The 18,698-nt window shown below is 35.1% G+C and overlaps 1 protein-coding gene across 1 annotated transcript in view; it reads left to right on the forward strand.

Moving 5' to 3' along the window:
- LOC133646032 (genetic suppressor element 1-like) overlaps positions 1-18,698 on the forward strand; it is a 163,207-nt gene that overhangs the window by 12,867 nt on the left and 131,642 nt on the right. The window contains exon 2 of the mRNA XM_062040985.1: positions 997-1,212. Coding sequence (XP_061896969.1) covers positions 997-1,212 — 216 coding nt within the window. The remainder of the gene's footprint in view (positions 1-996; positions 1,213-18,698) is intronic.

The following is an 18,698-nucleotide window of genomic DNA, read 5'->3' on the forward strand; positions in this document are numbered from 1 at the left end:
CATTTTTTTGTTTCTTTGTAATTGGTTTTTATTAAAGTATGTCTCTATATACATATTTATTTATTTTTAAAAAATAAATTTTGGCCAAAGGGGGCGCATTTCAATTTTGTACACACACTTGTTATTTCATATGTTGACCAGAGGGGGAGCACTTTTAAAAACGACACACAGTCAATGCATTACATACTATACATTACCTTTTGCACTATATTAATTTATATTATTATGTGTTGTCAACTTTGTACTTTTTTTTTGTCATTGCCTGAAATAAATAAATGAAAAATATGAAGAAAAAAAAAAAAAAATTTACTCAAAACATTTCACTATTTTACAAGAACAACAAAAACATTTGTAATATTGTGATAAAAGTTTGAAATTTATGTGATACATATTTATTATTTTAAAAAAAATTAATTTTGGCCAAAGGGGACGCATTTCAATTTCGTACACACACTTGTTATTTCATATGTTGACCAGAGGGGGAGCACTTTTAAAAGCGACACACAGTCAATTTGAAAAAAAATCCCTTCTTTTTGGGACCACCCTCATTTTGACCAGCAGGGGTGCAAATGAGACAGTTTTTGTTTGTGGGGACCATGATTTATGTCATCACTTGTTCACACCTCCTCATATGGAAGATACTTGTCCTTCTTCATGTCTCAAGAAGGGTAGAAATACAAGAACACACACACACACACACACACACACACACACACACACACACACACACACACACACACACACACACACACACACACACACACACACACACACGTGATGAATCAGCTGTCAGTCAGGCAGCAGTCCAATGGAGTGCTAAGGAGAAGTGCATCAACACCCTCCTCCTCCTCTCACTATCATCCCTCCCTCCCGTCCGTCTCCTAATTCTCCTCCTCTTTTCTTTTTCTTTTTTTTTTACCACCACCACCACCACCCCTCCTCCTCCTCCTCCTCCCCTTCCTCCTCCACGTCTCGGGCACCCGCTGGGCTGATCAGTGTGTGGTGGGACTGCAAGCAGAGGAGGACTAAAGAAGGCTGTGGATGAAGACGGGATTGTAAAGACAGGAAGGAGGAGAAGAAGAAGAAGACTTCTTTGGTCCAGTCCAAGATCCAGTAGACACAGGCTGACCTCTGACCTCCTCCTCCGCCCTTTGACCTCCTCCTCCAGGTCAGACATGTACGGACTAAAGACGCCACACTTCTACCTCCAAGGTGAGTGCGCTACTTTCTTCTTGCGAGTGTTCCTCCCACTCAGGATCTTTGATTCAACTTTTGGCAGAAGGTCACTCCTGTCATACAGGATCTTTGACTGATGTTATTCAGTAGACTACTCCTGTCGTACAGGATCTTTGACTGATGTCTTTCAGTGGACTACTCCTGTCATACAGGATCTTTGACTGATGTCTTTCAGTGGACTACTCCTGTCATATAGAGGATCTTTGACTGATGTCTTTCAGTGGACTACTCCTGTCATACAGGATCTTTGACTGATGTTATTCAGTAGACTACTCCTGTCGTACAGGATCTTTGACTGATGTCTTTCAGTGGACTACTCCTGTCATACAGGATCTTTGACTGATGTCTTTCAGTGGACTACTCCTGTCATATAGAGGATCTTTGACTGATGTCTTTCAGTGGACTACTCCTGTCATACAGGATCTTTGACTGATGTCTTTCAGTGGACTACTCCTGTCATATAGAGGATCTTTGACTGATGTCTTTCAGTGGACTACTCCTGTCATATAGGATCTTTGACTGATGTTATTCAGTAGACTACTCCTGTCGTACAGGATCTTTGACTGATGTCTTTCAGTGGACTACTCCTGTCATACAGGATCTTTGACTGATGTCTTTCAGTGGACTACTCCTGTCATATAGAGGATCTTTGACTGATGTCTTTCAGTGGACTACTCCTGTCATATAGAGGATCTTTGACTGATGTCTTTCAGTGGACTACTCCTGTCATATAGAGGATCTTTGACTGATGTTTTTCAGTGGACTACTCCTGTCATATAGAGGATCTTTGACTGATGTCTTTCAGTGGACTACTCCTGTCATATAGAGGATCTTTGACTGATTTTTTTCAGTGGACTACTCCTGTCATATAGAGGATCTTTGACTGATGTCTTTCAGTGGACTACTCCTGTCATATAGATGATCTTTGACTGATGTCTTTCAGTGGACTACTCCTGTCATATAGAGGATCTTTGACTGATGTCTTTCAGTGGACTACTCCTGTCATATAGAGGATCTTTGACTGATGTCTTTCAGTGGACTACTCCTGTCATATAGAGGATCTTTGACTGATGTCTTTCAGTGGACTACTCCTGTCATATAGAGGATCTTTGACTGATGTTATTCAGTAGACTACTCCTGTCATATAGAGGATCTTTGACTGATGTTATTCAGTAGACTACTCCTGTCATATAGAGGATCTTTGACTGATGTTATTCAGTAGACTACTCCTGTCATATAGAGGATCTTTGACTGATGTTATTCAGTGGACTACTCCTGTCATATAGAGGATCTTTGACTGATGTCTTTCAGTGGACTACTCCTGTCATATAGAGGATCTTTTTGCAGTTCGTTCTTTAAAGAAACTACAGCACACCCCAGTCATTTAGAGGATCTTTGATTAGTTTATTTGCAGTCGGTTCTTAAAAACAGAAGAGTACTCTTGTCGTATAGAGGATCTTTACATGAGAGTTTTTGCAGTTCATTCTTAAAATGAACTATAGCACACCCCAGTCATTTAGAGGATCTTTGATTAGTTTGTTTGCAGTCGGTTCTTAAAAACAGCAGAGTACTTTTGTCATATAGAGGATCTTTACATGAGTGTTTTTGCAGTTTGTTCTTAAAAGAAACTGCAGAACACTCATGTCAATTGAAGGATCTTTGATTAGTTTGTTTGCAGTCTGTTCTTAAAAACAGCAGAGTACTCTTGTCATATAGAGGATCTTTACATGAGTATTTTTGCAGTTCGTTCTTAAAAGAAACTGCAGAACACTCATGTCAATTGAAGGATCTTTGATTAGTTTGTTTGCAGTCGGTTCTTAAAAACAGCAGAGTACTCCTGTCATATAGAGGATCTTTACATAAGGTTTTTGCAGTTCATTCTTAAAAAAACTACAGAACAGTCATGTCAAATAGAGAATCTTTGATTAGTTTGTTTTCAGTACGTTCTTAAAAACAGCAGAGTACTCCTGTCATATAGAGGATCTTTACATAGGGTTTTTGCAGTTCATTCTTAAAAAAACTACAAAACAGTCATGTCAAATAGAGAATCTTTGATTAGTTTGTTTTCCGTAGGTTCTTAAAAACAGCAGAGTACTCCTGTCATATAGAGGATCTTTACATGAGTCTTTTTGCAGTTCGTTCTTTAAGGAAACTACAGCACACCCCAGTCATTTAGAGGATCTTTGATTAGTTTGTTTGCAGTCGGTTCTTAAAAACAACAGAGTACTCTTGTCATATAGAGGATCTTTACATGAGTCTTTTTGCAGTTCGTTCTTACTAAAAACTGCAGAACACTCATGTCAAATAGAGGATCTTTGATTAGCATTATTTGCATTTGGTTCTTAAAAACAGCAGCTTACTCTTGTCATATAGAGGATCTTTACATGAGTATTTTTGCAGTTCATTCTTAAAAAAACAACAACCTACAGAACACTCTTGTCAAATAAAGAATCTTTGATTAGTTTGTTTGCAGTCAGTTCTTAAAAACAGCAGAGTACTTTTGTCATATAGAGGATCTTTACATGAGTGTTTTTGCAGTTCAGTCTTAAAAAAAAACCCTACAGAACACTCATGTCAAATGGAGGATCTTTGATTAGTTTGTTTGCAGTAGGTTCTTAAAAACAACAGAGTACTCTTGTCATATAGAGGATCTTTACATGAGTATTTTTGCAGCTCGTTCTTACTAAAAACTGCAGAACACTCATGCCAAATGGAGGATCTTTGATTAGTTTGTTTGCAGTTGGTTCTTAAAAACAGCAGAGTACTCTCGTCATATAGAGGATCTTTACATTAGTGTTTTTGCAGTTCAGTCTTAAAAAAAAAACAACCTACAGAACACTCCTGTCAAATAAAGAATCTTTGATTAGTTTGTTTGCAGTCGGTTCTTAAAAACAGCAGAGTACTCTCGTCATATAGAGGATCTTTACATTAGTGTTTTTGCAGTTCAGTCTTAAAAAAAAAACAACCTACAGAACACTCCTGTCAAATAAAGAATCTTTGATTAGTTTGTTTGCAGTCGGTTCTTAAAAACAGCAGAGTACTCTCGTCATATAGAGGATCTTTACATTAGTGTTTTTGCAGTTCAGTCTTAAAAAAAAAAACAACCTACAGAACACTCCTGTCAAATAAAGAATCTTTGATTAGTTTGTTTGCAGTCGGTTCTTAAAAACAACAGAGTACTCTTGTCATATAGAAGATCTTTACATGAGTATTTTTGCAGTTTGTTCTTACTAAAAACTGCTGAACGCTCATGTCAAATGGAAGATCTTTGATTAGTTTGTTTGCAGTCGGTTCTTAAAAACAGCAGAGTACTCTTGTCATATAGAGGATCTTTACATTAGTGTTTTTGCAGTTCAGTCTTAAAAAGACAAACCTACAGAACACTCATGTCAAATAAAAAATCTTTGATTAGTTTGTTTGCAGGAGTATCTTAAAAACAGCACAGTACTCTTGTCATATTAAGGATCTTTACATGAGTCTTTTTGCAGTTCGTTCTTTCTTAAAACTGCAGAACGCTCATGTCAAATGGAGGATCTTTGATTAGCATTATTTGCAGTAGGTTCTTAAAAAGTGCAGCCTACTCTTGTCATATAGAGGATCTTTACATGAGTCTTTTTGCAGTTTGTTCTTAAAATAAACGACAGCACACCCCAGTCATTTAGAGGATCTTTGATTAGTTTGTTTGCAGTCGGTTCTTAAAAACAGCAGAGTACTCTTGTCATATAGAGGATCTTTACATAAGGTTTTTGCAGTTCATTCTTAAAAAAACTACAGAACAGTCATCTCAAATAGAGGATCTTTGATTAGTTTGTTTTCAGCAGGTTCTTAAAAACAGCAGAGTACTCCTGTCATATAGAGGATCTTTACATGAGTCTTTTTGCAGTTCATTCTTATTAAAAACTGCAGAACACTCATGTCAAATAAAGAATCTTTGATTAGTTTGTTTGCAGTCGGTTCTTAAAAACAGCAGAGTACTCCTGTCATATAGAGGATCTTTACACGAGTCTTTTTGCAGTTCATTCTTAATAAAAAGTACAGAAAACCCTAATCATTTAGAGGATATTTGATTAGTTTGTTTGCAGTAGGTTCTTAAAAACAGCAGAGTACTCTTGTCATATAGAGGATCTTTACATGAGTCTTTTTGCAGTTGGTTCTTAAAATGAACTACAGCACACAATCTTTGATTAGTTGGTTCTCGATCCTTAAAAACAACACAGCACTCCTGTCAAATAGAAAAACTTTGACTAGTGTTATTGGCAGCTGGTCCTTAAAAACAGTATCACTCCTGTCACGTAGACAATCTTTGACTAACATCTCTACCGTCGGTCCTTCAAAACAGTATCACTCCTGTCATGTAGACAATCTCTGACTAACATGTTTCAACCTGGTCCTTAAAAACAGCAGAGCGTTCCTGTCATATGGAGGATCTTTGACTAGCGTTTTTGCAGTATGTTGTTAAAAATCTTCGAATTTGTGTTTTTGCAGTACATCCTTAATAAAGAAATACACAGCATCCTTGTTATATAGAGGATCTTTGACTAGTTTTTTTTGCCATAGTTCCTTTAAAAAGCAGAGCACTCCTGTCAAATAGAATATCTTTGACTCGGGTTTTTGCAGTCTGTCCTTAAAAACAGCAGGGCGCTCCTGTCATGCGGAGGATCTTTGACTAGGGTTTTTGCAGTAGGTTGTTAAAAACAGCAACCCATCTTGACTTCGAGGATCTTTACATTTTTTGTTTTTGCAGTACATCTTTGATGTGCCATATAGAGGATCTTTGACTAGTGTTTTGTGCAGTTGGTCTTTAAAAACTGTATCACTTCCCTCATGTTCTGTAGACAATCTCTGACTTGCATTTTTTTTCAGTAGGTCCTTAAAAAGAACAGAGCACTCTTGTCAAATACAATATCTTTGATTCAAGTTTTTGCAGTAGTTTCTTAAAAACAAAAGCCCAATTTTCTTGTACAGCAATTTTTTTATATTTTTGCAGTACGTCCTTAAAAACAGTCGTCGTATAGACAATCTTTGACGAGCATTATTTGCAGTAGGTCGTTGAAAAAAAACAACAATGCACTCTTGTCAAATACAATATCTTTGATTCAAGTTTTTGCAGTAATTTCTTAAAAACAACAGCCCAATTTTGTTGTATAGCAAATCTTAAATTTTTTTGTTTTTGCAGTATGTCCTTAAAAGCAGCAGAGTACGCCTGTCGTCGTATAGACAATCTTTGACTAGCATTATTTGCAGTAGGTCGTTGAAAAGAACAGTGCACTCTTGTTGAATACAAGATCTCTGATTCAAATTCAAACAGATAGTTAACAGCATGAAGAAGCAGAAGCTCCAGAAGTTTTGTTGATGAGTAAATATCCTTCTTCTTAATTATTTTTCCTTCCTCCGTTTTATTTCTTTACACTCCTTCCTTCATTCAGGTTTGCAAGACTGAAAATATAAACGTAAAATAAACATTGCAAAAGTATTACGTCAATTGTATATTCCACATAAATAATGCCTGTTGTGTAGTTAACATGAATTAAATCAAAGGTTTAGTGTTCATGCATTCACACAATAAACTACAGATGTTTACACGTGTAGAAATGACAGAACATAAACATCAAGCATTGCACACAAATTAATGGCCCAGTCATTTAGAGGATCTTTGATTAGTTGGTTCTCGGTCCTTAAAAACAACACAGCACTCCTGTCAAATAGAAAAACTTTGACTAGTGTTTTTTGCAGCTGGTCCTTCAAAACAGCACATAACAGCTCTGTTTCAGAAAGAGAGGTAAAACAAAAGTAGTGAACAGAAGAAAAAAATGTAATACGTGATAACGTCGGAGCAGAAATTCACAAATTTACGTTTTTTTAACAGTGGAGGTCTCCTGCTTTTTTCAGCACCTGCAGTGAGCAAACTCGTCCAAAAGATGGCGCCATAGCACAAATAATAACACCTTTCTGTTCAACTTAGGTTCTGCGCATGTCAAAGTAAAGTTAAAGTTTAATTTAAGTAAAAAACTCGCAACTCAATCACCAGAATTTTACTATAAAATGTACAGCGTTTTTTTGCAACATATTATGGGAAATGGAAAAACTTTACCATCGTTTTTTATTTTATTCTGGCAACTGGGCTGCCAATTTTTTTACTGTTAAAAAACTGTGATACTCTTTTACCATTAACCTCTTAAAGCCCAAGCTGTTTGTTTACATGCTTTTTTTAATTTCTCTTTTCTATTTGGGCTTATAGGACCCTAATTAGAATAAAAACTAAGAATCATCTTTTGATATGATGTACTTAGTCCATAAGTACACGTTTGTGTACTTCATGTTTAGTGGCATGCTAATTCTTATTTTTACACTTTTTTTCCCTCCAAATTCCATTGTATGTTATACTCTTCTGACACCACCAGATGGCAGTATAAGTGTCCACATAAGCGGCCATAAGACCCCAATTCAGTAGTGTACACCAGTGGTCCCCAACCTTTTTGTAGCTGTGGACCGGTCAACGCTTGAAAATTTGTCCCACGGACCGGTGGGGGGCGGGGGGTGTATTTAAAAAAATATATATATTTTTATTTTTTATTTTTATTTTTTTACATAAATAAATACAATCATGTGTGCTTACGGACGGTATCCCTGCAGGCTGTATTGATCTATATTTATATAGAATGTATATATTGTGTTTTTTATGTTGATTTCATAAAAAAATTTTTAATTTTTAATTTTTATTTTTTTTAAATTCTTGTGCGGACCGGTACCGGGCCGCGGCCCGGTGGTTGGGGACCACTGGTGTACACCATTTTGGAAATAAGAGCTAAAAGGTGCACGCTTGTGGCCACTAAGCCTTTAGAGGTAGAAGCCTTTTTTTTTTTTTTAGATACATGCATACTAGTTTTAGCTATTTGGCTGTTTTATTTTTTATTTATTTATTTATTTTTATTATCTTTTTTTTATTTATTTTTTTATACACTGTAGCACTTTGAGGTTGTTTACTCAATGTAAAGTGCTTTTTTACAAATAAAATCTATTATTATTATTATTATTATTAAAAATAACAACCATACAGTAATAACACTGGCAGCTCAGTCGACAGAATTTCCCGTAAAAAAAAAGTAGTAGTTTTATTAATTAATTTCATTTTAATATTAATATGCTGTAAAAAAAACATCGCACATTTTACTGTAAAATATATTGTCATTTTTACAGTGTACAATGTGATGGGTAACTTGCTGAAAAACCACAAGTCAAGCAGAAATTTAAGTATTTTAACAAAATTAAATGTTTGGAAAGTATGATAATATATGTATTTTTTGCTATATTGGATAATATTAAAGTTGAAAAGGTATGCAATGTCATGAGGTACCTGCATTTTTTTATGTTAAAATGGAAAGAACAAGTACATTTAGTAAGAAAAGATAGAGCACTTTATTGACGCTTATTATTTCCAGGCCTTTGTGTTGAGTTTGACATCACTGCAATAGAGGATATTTGACCAGGGTTTCTTGAGCGAGTTATTGAACAACACAAGAGCGTTCCTCTTCTTTAGAGGATCTTTTACCCGCGTGAACATAGCGCTACTGTTCTAATGTATGCCTTCACTACTTTCAATCAGTGTGGTGTAGGGTTGTACGGTACACCTAGTAAAGTACCGCCATACTAATTGAATGAAATCGGGACTATACTGCCTTTGAAAAGTACCGGTACCGTTCTTTCATCTGAATGCCGCTGTGGTAAACTGAGGTAAACATTGAAATAGTGAACATTTAGATCTGCACAAGGAGTTGTAAAGAGTGATAGGTAATAATGTAGTTGTTACACCTGTCCTGCTGTTCTGCTCCGGTGCAGACTGTCGTAGAGGAGCACAGAGCAGACGTTCCCTTCAGAGTCGATGTTTTCGTCAGGGGTAACACACTTCACTTTACAATGGGTCTGGAGGAAAAGGAATAGCAAAACATGCTTCACTACACACCGTAGGAGGATACAATAGTTCACTGGCATCACAATGTAAACAAACGCCATGGGTGGATTTACACCTGACATCCACTGTAATGATACCAAGTACAGGAGCGTATCGAGTCGATACTACTATGATTACATCAATATTTTTTATCATCACAACATCTTCTTTCGCTATTAAAAAAATCTTATTGTGTTTATAAAGTCAGTAAATACGTCCCTGGACACATGAGGACTTTGAATATGACCAATGTATGATCCTGTAACTACTTGGTATCGGATCGATACCTAAATTTGTGGTATCATCCCAAACTAATGTAAAGTATCAAAGAAGAGAAGAATAAGTGATTATTAAATTTTAACAGAAGTGTAGAAAGAACATGTTAAATGAGAAAATAAGCAGATATTAATTATTAATTAATAATATTAATAATATTATGAGGCAATTCCTGAAGGAAATGCCTCATTACTGAAGTTAAAATCCTGGATTTTTTTTTAGAATTGTTGAAGTAGAGCACACAATTCCCAAACAGGTTGAATATTTTGAAGTTGGAACAGTTTGAATCAGATGAAAAATGTGGGAGTTGTGGAACTTTGAAAAATGTCCCATTCATTTCAATGGGAATTTCCCCCCAAAATTGGGAATTTTAGCAAAAGCGGGAATTTTTTGGAAAATGGTAAAAAACTTGAATGGTCTGAATGAGTTGAAATAGTTGGTGTTGAAATTTTTCAAATCGGTCGAGAAATGTTGAAGTAGTAACATGTTGAATTGAGAAATGGTATTACAGAATTCCTGGAATTTCGGGAAAACTGGGAATTTTTCCAGTTCAAAAAACAACTTTGTTTTTTTTCCTGATTAAGAGGAATGTTTTGACGGTGATTCGGTTGAAGTGCGTAAAAAAATGTGGAATGAGTAGTCGCCAGAAAAAAGGGTGGAAATAGGGCTTTTGAAAACCAGGAATTCTGGAAAATCCTGGAGTTTTTTCAAACTTGAAAACAGGACAGTTTGAATTTCCAGGATGAGTGGAATGTGTTGAAGGTGGAATGGTTTGAATAGGTTGAGAAATGTGGAAACGGTGGAAGTTTGAAAAATGGCCAATTCATTTTGAATGGGAAAAATGTCCCGCAAAACCTGGAATTCTGGGAAATCTGGGAATTTTTGTCATTTTTCAAGAGAAAGCCTGCGATTCCCGAATAGGCTGGACAGTTTGAAGTTGGAACGCTTTGAATCGGGTGAAAAATGTGGAAGGTAGAGCATCTGGAGAAGAAGAAGTAATTTAATAAATAGATGAAGTATGAAAGAAGAGAAGAATAAGTGATTATTACATTTTAACAGAAGTGTAGATAGAACATGTTAAAACGGAAAATAAGCAGATATTAACAGTAAATGAACAAGTGGATTAATAATCCATTTGTACAGTTTGTCCCTCATAATGTGTACAAAATAATAGGTGTATAAATGACACAATATGTTACTGCATAGACTAATTAGGAGTCTCTGTTTGTTTACTTACTACTAAAAGACAAGTTGTCTATTTTATTTAAGGACTAAATTACAATAATAAACATATGTTTCATGTACACTACGTTTTCTGTTCAAATAAAGACAATAATGACAGTTTTTGTGGTCCCCTTTATTTAGAAAAGTATGGAAATACATTTTTGGTACCGGTACCAAAACATTGGTATGGGGATGTGGGGGGGCGTGGCCAGCGGACCTGCAGCGAAGCGGGGTGTGTCAGGATCGGCTTCGAAATTAGTGACACAGCTGTGAGTGTTTGTCTGATCACCTGTCGCTCTGTTAGAGGCAGCAGTCGGGAAGGAGAGGAGGTTGTTGATGGTGGAGAACAAGCGAGAGAAACTTTAACATGGCTGAAAAGTACGGAGCCCCTAAAGGGAAATGGGGGGGAAACATTTATTTTTATTTTTATTTATTTATTTATTTTTCTTAGACATGTATCTCGTGCACGACAAACTTTTTATAAAGTTATAAAAACAATTAAAATAAAAAAAATTATAATTTTTTTTTTTTTTTTTTTTTTTTTTTTTTTAGACATGTATTTCACCAGTGACGGACATGACAACCGTGTTCATCTTTGCGAACAATAATTTATTTTGCAATAAGTTGTGCTTTTCTACGGAGCCCCTAAAGGGACATGGGGGAAAAAATGTTTTTAAGAATTTTTATTTTTTTATTTTTTTGGACACGTATCTCGTGCGCACGACAAACTTTTTCTAAAGTTATAAAACATTAAAAAAAAAACAATTATAATTTTTTTTTTTTCTTTTTTTTTTTTTAGACATGTATCTCGTGCGCAAGAGAAAGTTTCTCGTGCGCACAAGTGACGGACATGACAACCGTGTTCATCTTAGCGAACAATAATTTATTTTGCAATAAGTTGTGCTTTTCTACGGAGCCCCTAAAGGGACATGGGGAAAAAAATGTTTTTAAGAATGAGGTGACCCTCGTGTAGACAAACTTTTTATAAAGTTATAAAAATGTTTGTTTTTTAAAATTATATTTATTTATTTTTTTTACACATGTATCTATGTCGTGCGCACGAGAAAGTTTCTCGTGCGCACAACAAACTTTTTATAAAGTTATAAAAAAAAATTTTTTTTTAAATTATATTTATTTATTTATTTATTTTTTAGACATGTATCTCGTGCGCACCAGTGACGGACATGACAACCGTGTTCATCTTTGCGAACAATAATTTATTTTGCAATAAGTTGTGCTTTTCTACGGAGCCCCTAAAGGGACATGGGGAAAAAAATGTTTTTAAGAATTTTTTTTTTTTTTTTTTTTTAGACATGTATCTCGTGTAGACAAACTTTTTATAAAGATATAAAAAAAATTTTTTTTTTAATTATATTTATTTATTTATTTATTTATTTATTTTAGACATGTATCTATGTCGTGCGCACGAGAAACTTTCTCGTGCGCACAACAAACTTTTTATAAAGTTATAAAAAAAAAAAATTTTTTAAATTATATTTATTTATTTACTTATTTTTTAGACATATATCTCGTGCGCACCAGTGACGGACATGACAACCGTGTTCATCTTTGCGAACAATAATTTATTTTGCAATAAGTTGTGCTTTTCTACGGAGCCCCTAAAGGGACATGGGGAAAAAAATGTTTTTAAGAATTTTTTTTTATTTTTTTTTAGACATGTATCTCGTGTAGACAAACTTTTTATAAAGATATAAAAAAAAATGTTTTTTTAATTATATTTATTTATTTATTTATTTTTTTTAGACATGTATCTATGTCTAAAACAAACTTTTTATAAAGTTATAAAAAAAAAAGTTTTTAAAATTATATTTATTTATTTTTTTTAGACATATATCTCGTGCGCACCAGTGACGGACATGACAACCGTGTTCATCTTTGCGAACAATAATTTATTTGGCAATAGGTTGTGCTTTTCTACGGGGCCCCAAAGGGACATGGGGGGAAAACAATTTTTTATAATTTTTTATTTTATTTAATTTATTTTTTTAGACATGTATCTTGGTTTTTTTTAGACATGAATCTCGTGCACACGAGAAACTATCTCGTGCACACGAGAAACTATCTCGTGCGCACAAGATACATGTCTAAAAAAAAAAAAAAAAATTTTTTTTTTTTTTAATTTTTTTTTTTTTTATAACTTTATAAAAAGTTTCTCGTGCGCACGAGAAACTATCTCGTGATTCATGTCTAAAAAAACAACAACAATTAAATAAAATTAAAAAAAATTTTCCCCCCCATGTCCCATTAGGGGCTCCGTAGAAAAGCACAACGTATTGCAAAATAAATTATTGTTCGCAAAGATGAACACGGTTGTCATGTCCGTCACTGGTGGTCCATAGAACCCGGAGGAGCAAGACCTCCACAGGGGACAACACTAGTGTGGTTTTAAAGAGTAGCAAAATTGTATTTTAGCGTGATTAGAAATCTTAAAAGGAGATCCAAAGTGAGACCTTGTGCGTGTTGCAGCGTGGGCAGAAACAGGTGTGGGCACAGACAGGTGTGGTGCTACCTGAGAAAGGTGCCTGATGGCAGGGTGACGGAGCAGCTGTTAAAAAGAGTGTGAGCGTGGAAAAAAAAACCAAGGCGTGAAGGAAGCGTGTAGAGCGGGGAGTGTAACATCAAAGGGCGGGTGACGTGTGTTCCTCCTCGTCGCCTCCGACCGACCTCTGACCTTTGTAGGTCACTGTGTGCAGTGATTAAACCCCCCTGCTGTTGCACCGTGCAGGTGAGATGTGAGCGAGAGGATTGAAGTGTGTGTGTGTGTGTGTGTGTGTGTGTCATTGAGTACTTTGCTGTCCTTAAAAATGGCCAACTCGCAGGACTTATTACTATGTGTGTGTACGGTCAAATCTACCTAGCAACAGTGGTCGGTCCTCACAACTACAGAAGTAAAATATTTTTTTTTACTTTGTGTGTTTTGCATTCTGAAGTGAGGTTGCAACTCTCTACTCCCATCTAGTGCTAGATATATATTTTTCATCATTCTAGCTATAGTGGAAAGGGGGGCCCTCACAACCTACTAACAAAACGTGGGTCCACACAAAGTAGGCAAGACATGTATGTGTGTGTGTGTGTGTGTGTGTTCTTGTATTTTTACCCTTCTTGAGACATCAACAAGGAAAAGTACCTTCCATATGATGACCGGTGAACAAGTTAGGACATAAATCATGGTCCATATACGGAAAACCATTGCATCTAATCAAGGATGTCTCCTTTGCACCCCTGGTGGTGAAATCTATCAAAATTAGGGTGGTCACAAAAAAATATATACAAGTGTGTGTAAAAATTTTACGTGCTCCCCCTCTGGCCAACATGTGTAATAAGTGTGTGTAAGAAATTGAAATGCAGTAAATAATGATTAAAAACCAATTACAAAATAATAATAATAATAATAACAATTTCTCACAATGCGTCGACTTTTTTCTTATAGAATTGGGAACAATTTCTCATATTCTTTGTTTTTGAAATATTGCAATATTTTCTCGTAAAATTATTGCTTTTATATGTAAAATGATTACTTTTTAATGCGAAATGGTGACATTTGTCATATACAATTCTGACATTTATCACAATATTGCCATTTTTTTTGTTATTCTTGTAAAACAGTGACATTTTTTGAGTAAAATTAAGACTTTTCTTATAATTTTGCGAAGTAAAATTCAGATTATTATTATAATATTGCCAACATTTTAAAAGTTTTCTTATAAAATTGTGACTTTTGTCGAGTAAAATTTCGACTCTTTTCATAAAATTGCCAAAATGTTGAGCTTTTCTTGTGAAATTGCAACTCTTATTGAGTAAAATTCCAACTTTTATCTTAACATTGCACAAATGTCCAGTTTTTCTTGTAAAATTTTGACTTGCGTTGAGTAAAATTATGACTTTTGTTATAATACCAGAGGTAGGCATTTTTTGGAGGTCTCAAGAAGGTTACAAATACAAGTGTGTGTGTCTGTGTGTGTGTCTGTGTGTGTGTTTGTGTGCGTGTGTGTGTGTGTGTGTGTGTGTGTGTGTGTGTGTGTGTGTGTGTGTGTGTGTGTGTGTGTGTGTGTGTGTGTGTGTGTGTCAGATGAAATAATGCACTCTGAATCTTTCATGCTGCTTTTTGAATTAAACATCTGCTGTCATAAATGATTGAATCGCCGTGATTATGTCGAGCTTTGTCATTGTTTGCATATTTGTGTCGTGTGTGTGTGTGTGTGTGTGTGTGTGTGTGTGTGTGTGTGTGTGTGTGTGTGAGAAACCCCACTGTCCCTCTCCCCACCTTCACACACACTCTTGCTTTCATCATCCTTTTTTTCAGCTTCCTGCCATCACCTATTGTGTCTTTATATTACAACACCGTATTTTTTATGTGTGTGTGTGTGTTCTGTGTGTGTGTGTGTGTGTGTGTGTGTGTGTGTTCTTGTATTGCTGCCCTTCTTGAGACATCAACAAGGAAAAGTAGCTTCCATATTAGGGCCGGTGAACAAGTTAGGACCGAAATCCTGGTCCCAATACAGAAAACCATTGCATCTAATAGAGGGCCAAATACTAGAGTCCGTGAACATTGCTCCAAAGTGTTTCTGTAATATTGCAATATTTTCTCGTAAAAATTATGACTTTTTCATGTAAAAGTATGACTTTTTAATGCAAAATGGTGAAATGTGTCATATGAAATTCTGACTTTTATCACAATATTGCCAATTTTTTTGTTGTTATTGTAAAATTGTGAAATTTTTTGAGCAACATTATGACTTTTGTCATGATTTTGCCTAATGAAATTCCGATTATTATTATAACATTGCCAGAATTTGAAAGTTTTCTTATAAAATTGTGACTTTTGTCGGGTAAAATTACGACTCTTTTCGTAAAATTGCCAACATTTTAAGCTTTTCTTGTAAAATTGCGACTGTTATTGAGTAAAAGTCCAACTTTTATCATAACATTGCACAAATGTTCCGTTTTTCTTGTAACATTTTGACTTGCGTTGAGTAAAATGACGACTTTTATTTTAATACTGCCAAAATTCTAAGTTTTTCTTGTGAAACTGTCATCTTTTTCTCGTGAAATTTCAACTCATTTTTCACAACAAGCTGCGTGTGTGTGTGCGTGCGTGTATGTATGTGTGTGTGTGTGTGTGTGTGTGTGTGTGTGTGTGTGTGTGTGTGTGTCATGGCTAGCACCTTCTCGCGGGTGTGTGAAGTGAAGTGAAGTGAAGTGAATTATATTTATATAGCGCTTTTCTCTAGTGACTCAAAGCGCTTTTACATAGTGAAAGCCAATATCTAAGTGACATTTAAAGCAGTGTGGGTGGCACACTGGGAGCAGGTGGGTAAAGTGTCTTGCCCAAGGACACCACGGCAGTGACTAGGATGGCGGAAGCGGGGATCGAACCTGGAACCCCCAAGTTGCTGGCACGGCCACTCTATCAACCGAGCTATACCGCCCCCCTGTGTGTGTGTGTGTGTGTGTGTGTGTGTGTGTGTGTGTGTGTGTGTGTGTGTGTGTGTTCTCCCATCAGCCACACGCACTGGAAGATGCCCCAGCCCCCCTTCTGGCCCCGAGCAGCGTTGCTGTGGCGACCGTGTCAGCCACTTGCTTCATCCTCAATGATCATTTGACAACACTGGGGGTGAGGGGCAAAGGGTGTGTGCGTGTGTGTGTTCTTGTGTTTCTACCCTTTTTGAAACACCAAGAAGGAAAATTATCTTCCATATGAGGAGGTGTGAACAAGTGATGACATAAATCATGGTCCCAATAACATTGCATCTAATAGAGAGCCAAACACTCGAATCCGTGAACATTGCTCCAAAGTCAGGATTATTTTGTTGATTTAATGCGCATACAAAAGTCAACATTGACAGGTGCAAAGGCAGCAATATATGATAAAACAAGATGGCAGCTAAAGAAGGACTTCCCTATTGACATAAGACAACCCATTTGTGAGCATAGGATGAACAAATACACTACGCTACTAAGACTATAGTGGCCATTAACAGTTAGCTTCTACAGATGGGTTGTCCAAAGTACGGCACAGGGGCCATCTGTGGTCCCTGACTCCTTTGTCATCGGCCTTAAGCACGTTACAAAAAAACAAAAAATAGAAAACTCATTTGCACCCCCTGGTGGTGAAATCTGTCAAAATGAGGGTGGTCCCAAAAAGGAGGGATTTTTCAAATTGACTGTGTGTCGCTTTTAAAAGTGCTCCCCCTCTGGTCAACATATGAAATAACAAGAGTGTAAAAATTTGAAGTGCTCCCCCTCTGGCCAACATATGAAATAACAAGTGTGTGTAAGAAATTGAAATGTGCCCTCTTTGGCCAACATTAATTATATATATATATATATATATATATATATATATATATATATATATATATATATATATATATATATATATATATATATATATATATATATATATATATATATATATATATATATATATATATATATATATATATATATATATATATATGTATATATATGTGTGTATAAAGAGACATACTGTAATAACTTGAAGTAAATAATGAAGATTAAAAACCAATTACAAAAAAAAGGAGGGATTTTTCACATTGACTGTGTGTTGTTTTTCAAAGTGCTCCCCCTCTGGTCAACATATGAAATAACAAGTGTGTGTACAAAATTGAAATGCGCCCCCTTTGGCCAAAATTAATTAAAAAAAAATATATATACAGTGTTTCCCATAAACTGCCAAGATACCTGTGGCGGTGGGGGCGTGGCTATGGGCGTGGTCACCATGGCATCATCGAGTAATTTGCATAATTTACTACAATGATAAGATTTTCTCTAAAAAGGCTTAAAAAATGTATACTTACTAATTAATAAGAACAGTTTTGTTTTAAACATCCATCCATCCATTTTACAATATAATTACAACACTTTATGTACATATTTATATACAGATTTGAACAATAAGTTATTCACTGAAATATATTTATTAATTGTGGTTCTTACAAAAAATGTATCTTATAAAATATAAAAGCTAAAATATCTCTTAAAGCTCTGCCCCTTTAATTAGTGCATACTAAATAATGTAACTTTAGCCTACTACTACAACCATATTATTTACCAGCAACATAAAGTGAAACAGAGGCAGAGGTGTCCTGCCACAGTCAGTAACAAATAAACAGAAAACGGTAGTGGTCAAATACAAACAAGGCAACAAGAGAAGTATCCTACACTTCTCTTTTGTAAAGTAAATCTGAACAGCTTATATGGGCATCTACATCAACTATATGATTTGCCTGAGAAGCTGGACAGGACAAAAAAAAAAAATATATATATATATATATATATATATATATATATATATATATATATATATATTTATTTATTTTATTTATTATTTATTTTTTTTAATTTGTGGCGGACGTAATTCTTTCGTGGCGGGCCGCCACAAATAAATGATATATATGTATATGGAGACATACTGTAATAAAAACCAATTACAAACAAAATAAATTAGAACTAAAAGCAGTCTATTTCTCACAATGTGTCGACTTTTTTCTTATAAAATTGGGAACAATTTCTCATATTTCTGTTTCTGTAACACTGCAGTATTTTCTCGTAAAATTATGACTTTTTTAATGTAAAATTATTACTTTTTAATGCAAAATGGTGAAATTTGTCATATAAGATTCTGACTTTTATCACAATATTGCCTATTTTTTGTTGTTGTTGTTGTAAAATAGTGACATTTTTTGAGTAAGATGGCGACTTTTGTCATAATTTTGACAAGTAAAATTCTGATTATTATTATAATATTGCCCCAATTTTTAAGTTTTCTTATAAAATTGTGGCTTTTGTCGAGTAAAATTACGACCCTTCTTGTAAAATTGCCAAAATGTTCAGTTTTTCTTGTAAAAATTTTGACTAGCGTTGAGTAAAATGATGACTTTTATTATAACACTGCCAAAATTCAAAGTTTTTCTTGTGAAATTGCGACCTTTTTCTTGTGAAATTTTTCACAACAAGCTTTATAATATTC

Source organism: Entelurus aequoreus, linkage group LG03 (genome assembly GCF_033978785.1).
Source record: "Entelurus aequoreus isolate RoL-2023_Sb linkage group LG03, RoL_Eaeq_v1.1, whole genome shotgun sequence".
NCBI classification, from domain to species: Eukaryota; Metazoa; Chordata; class Actinopteri; order Syngnathiformes; family Syngnathidae; genus Entelurus; species Entelurus aequoreus.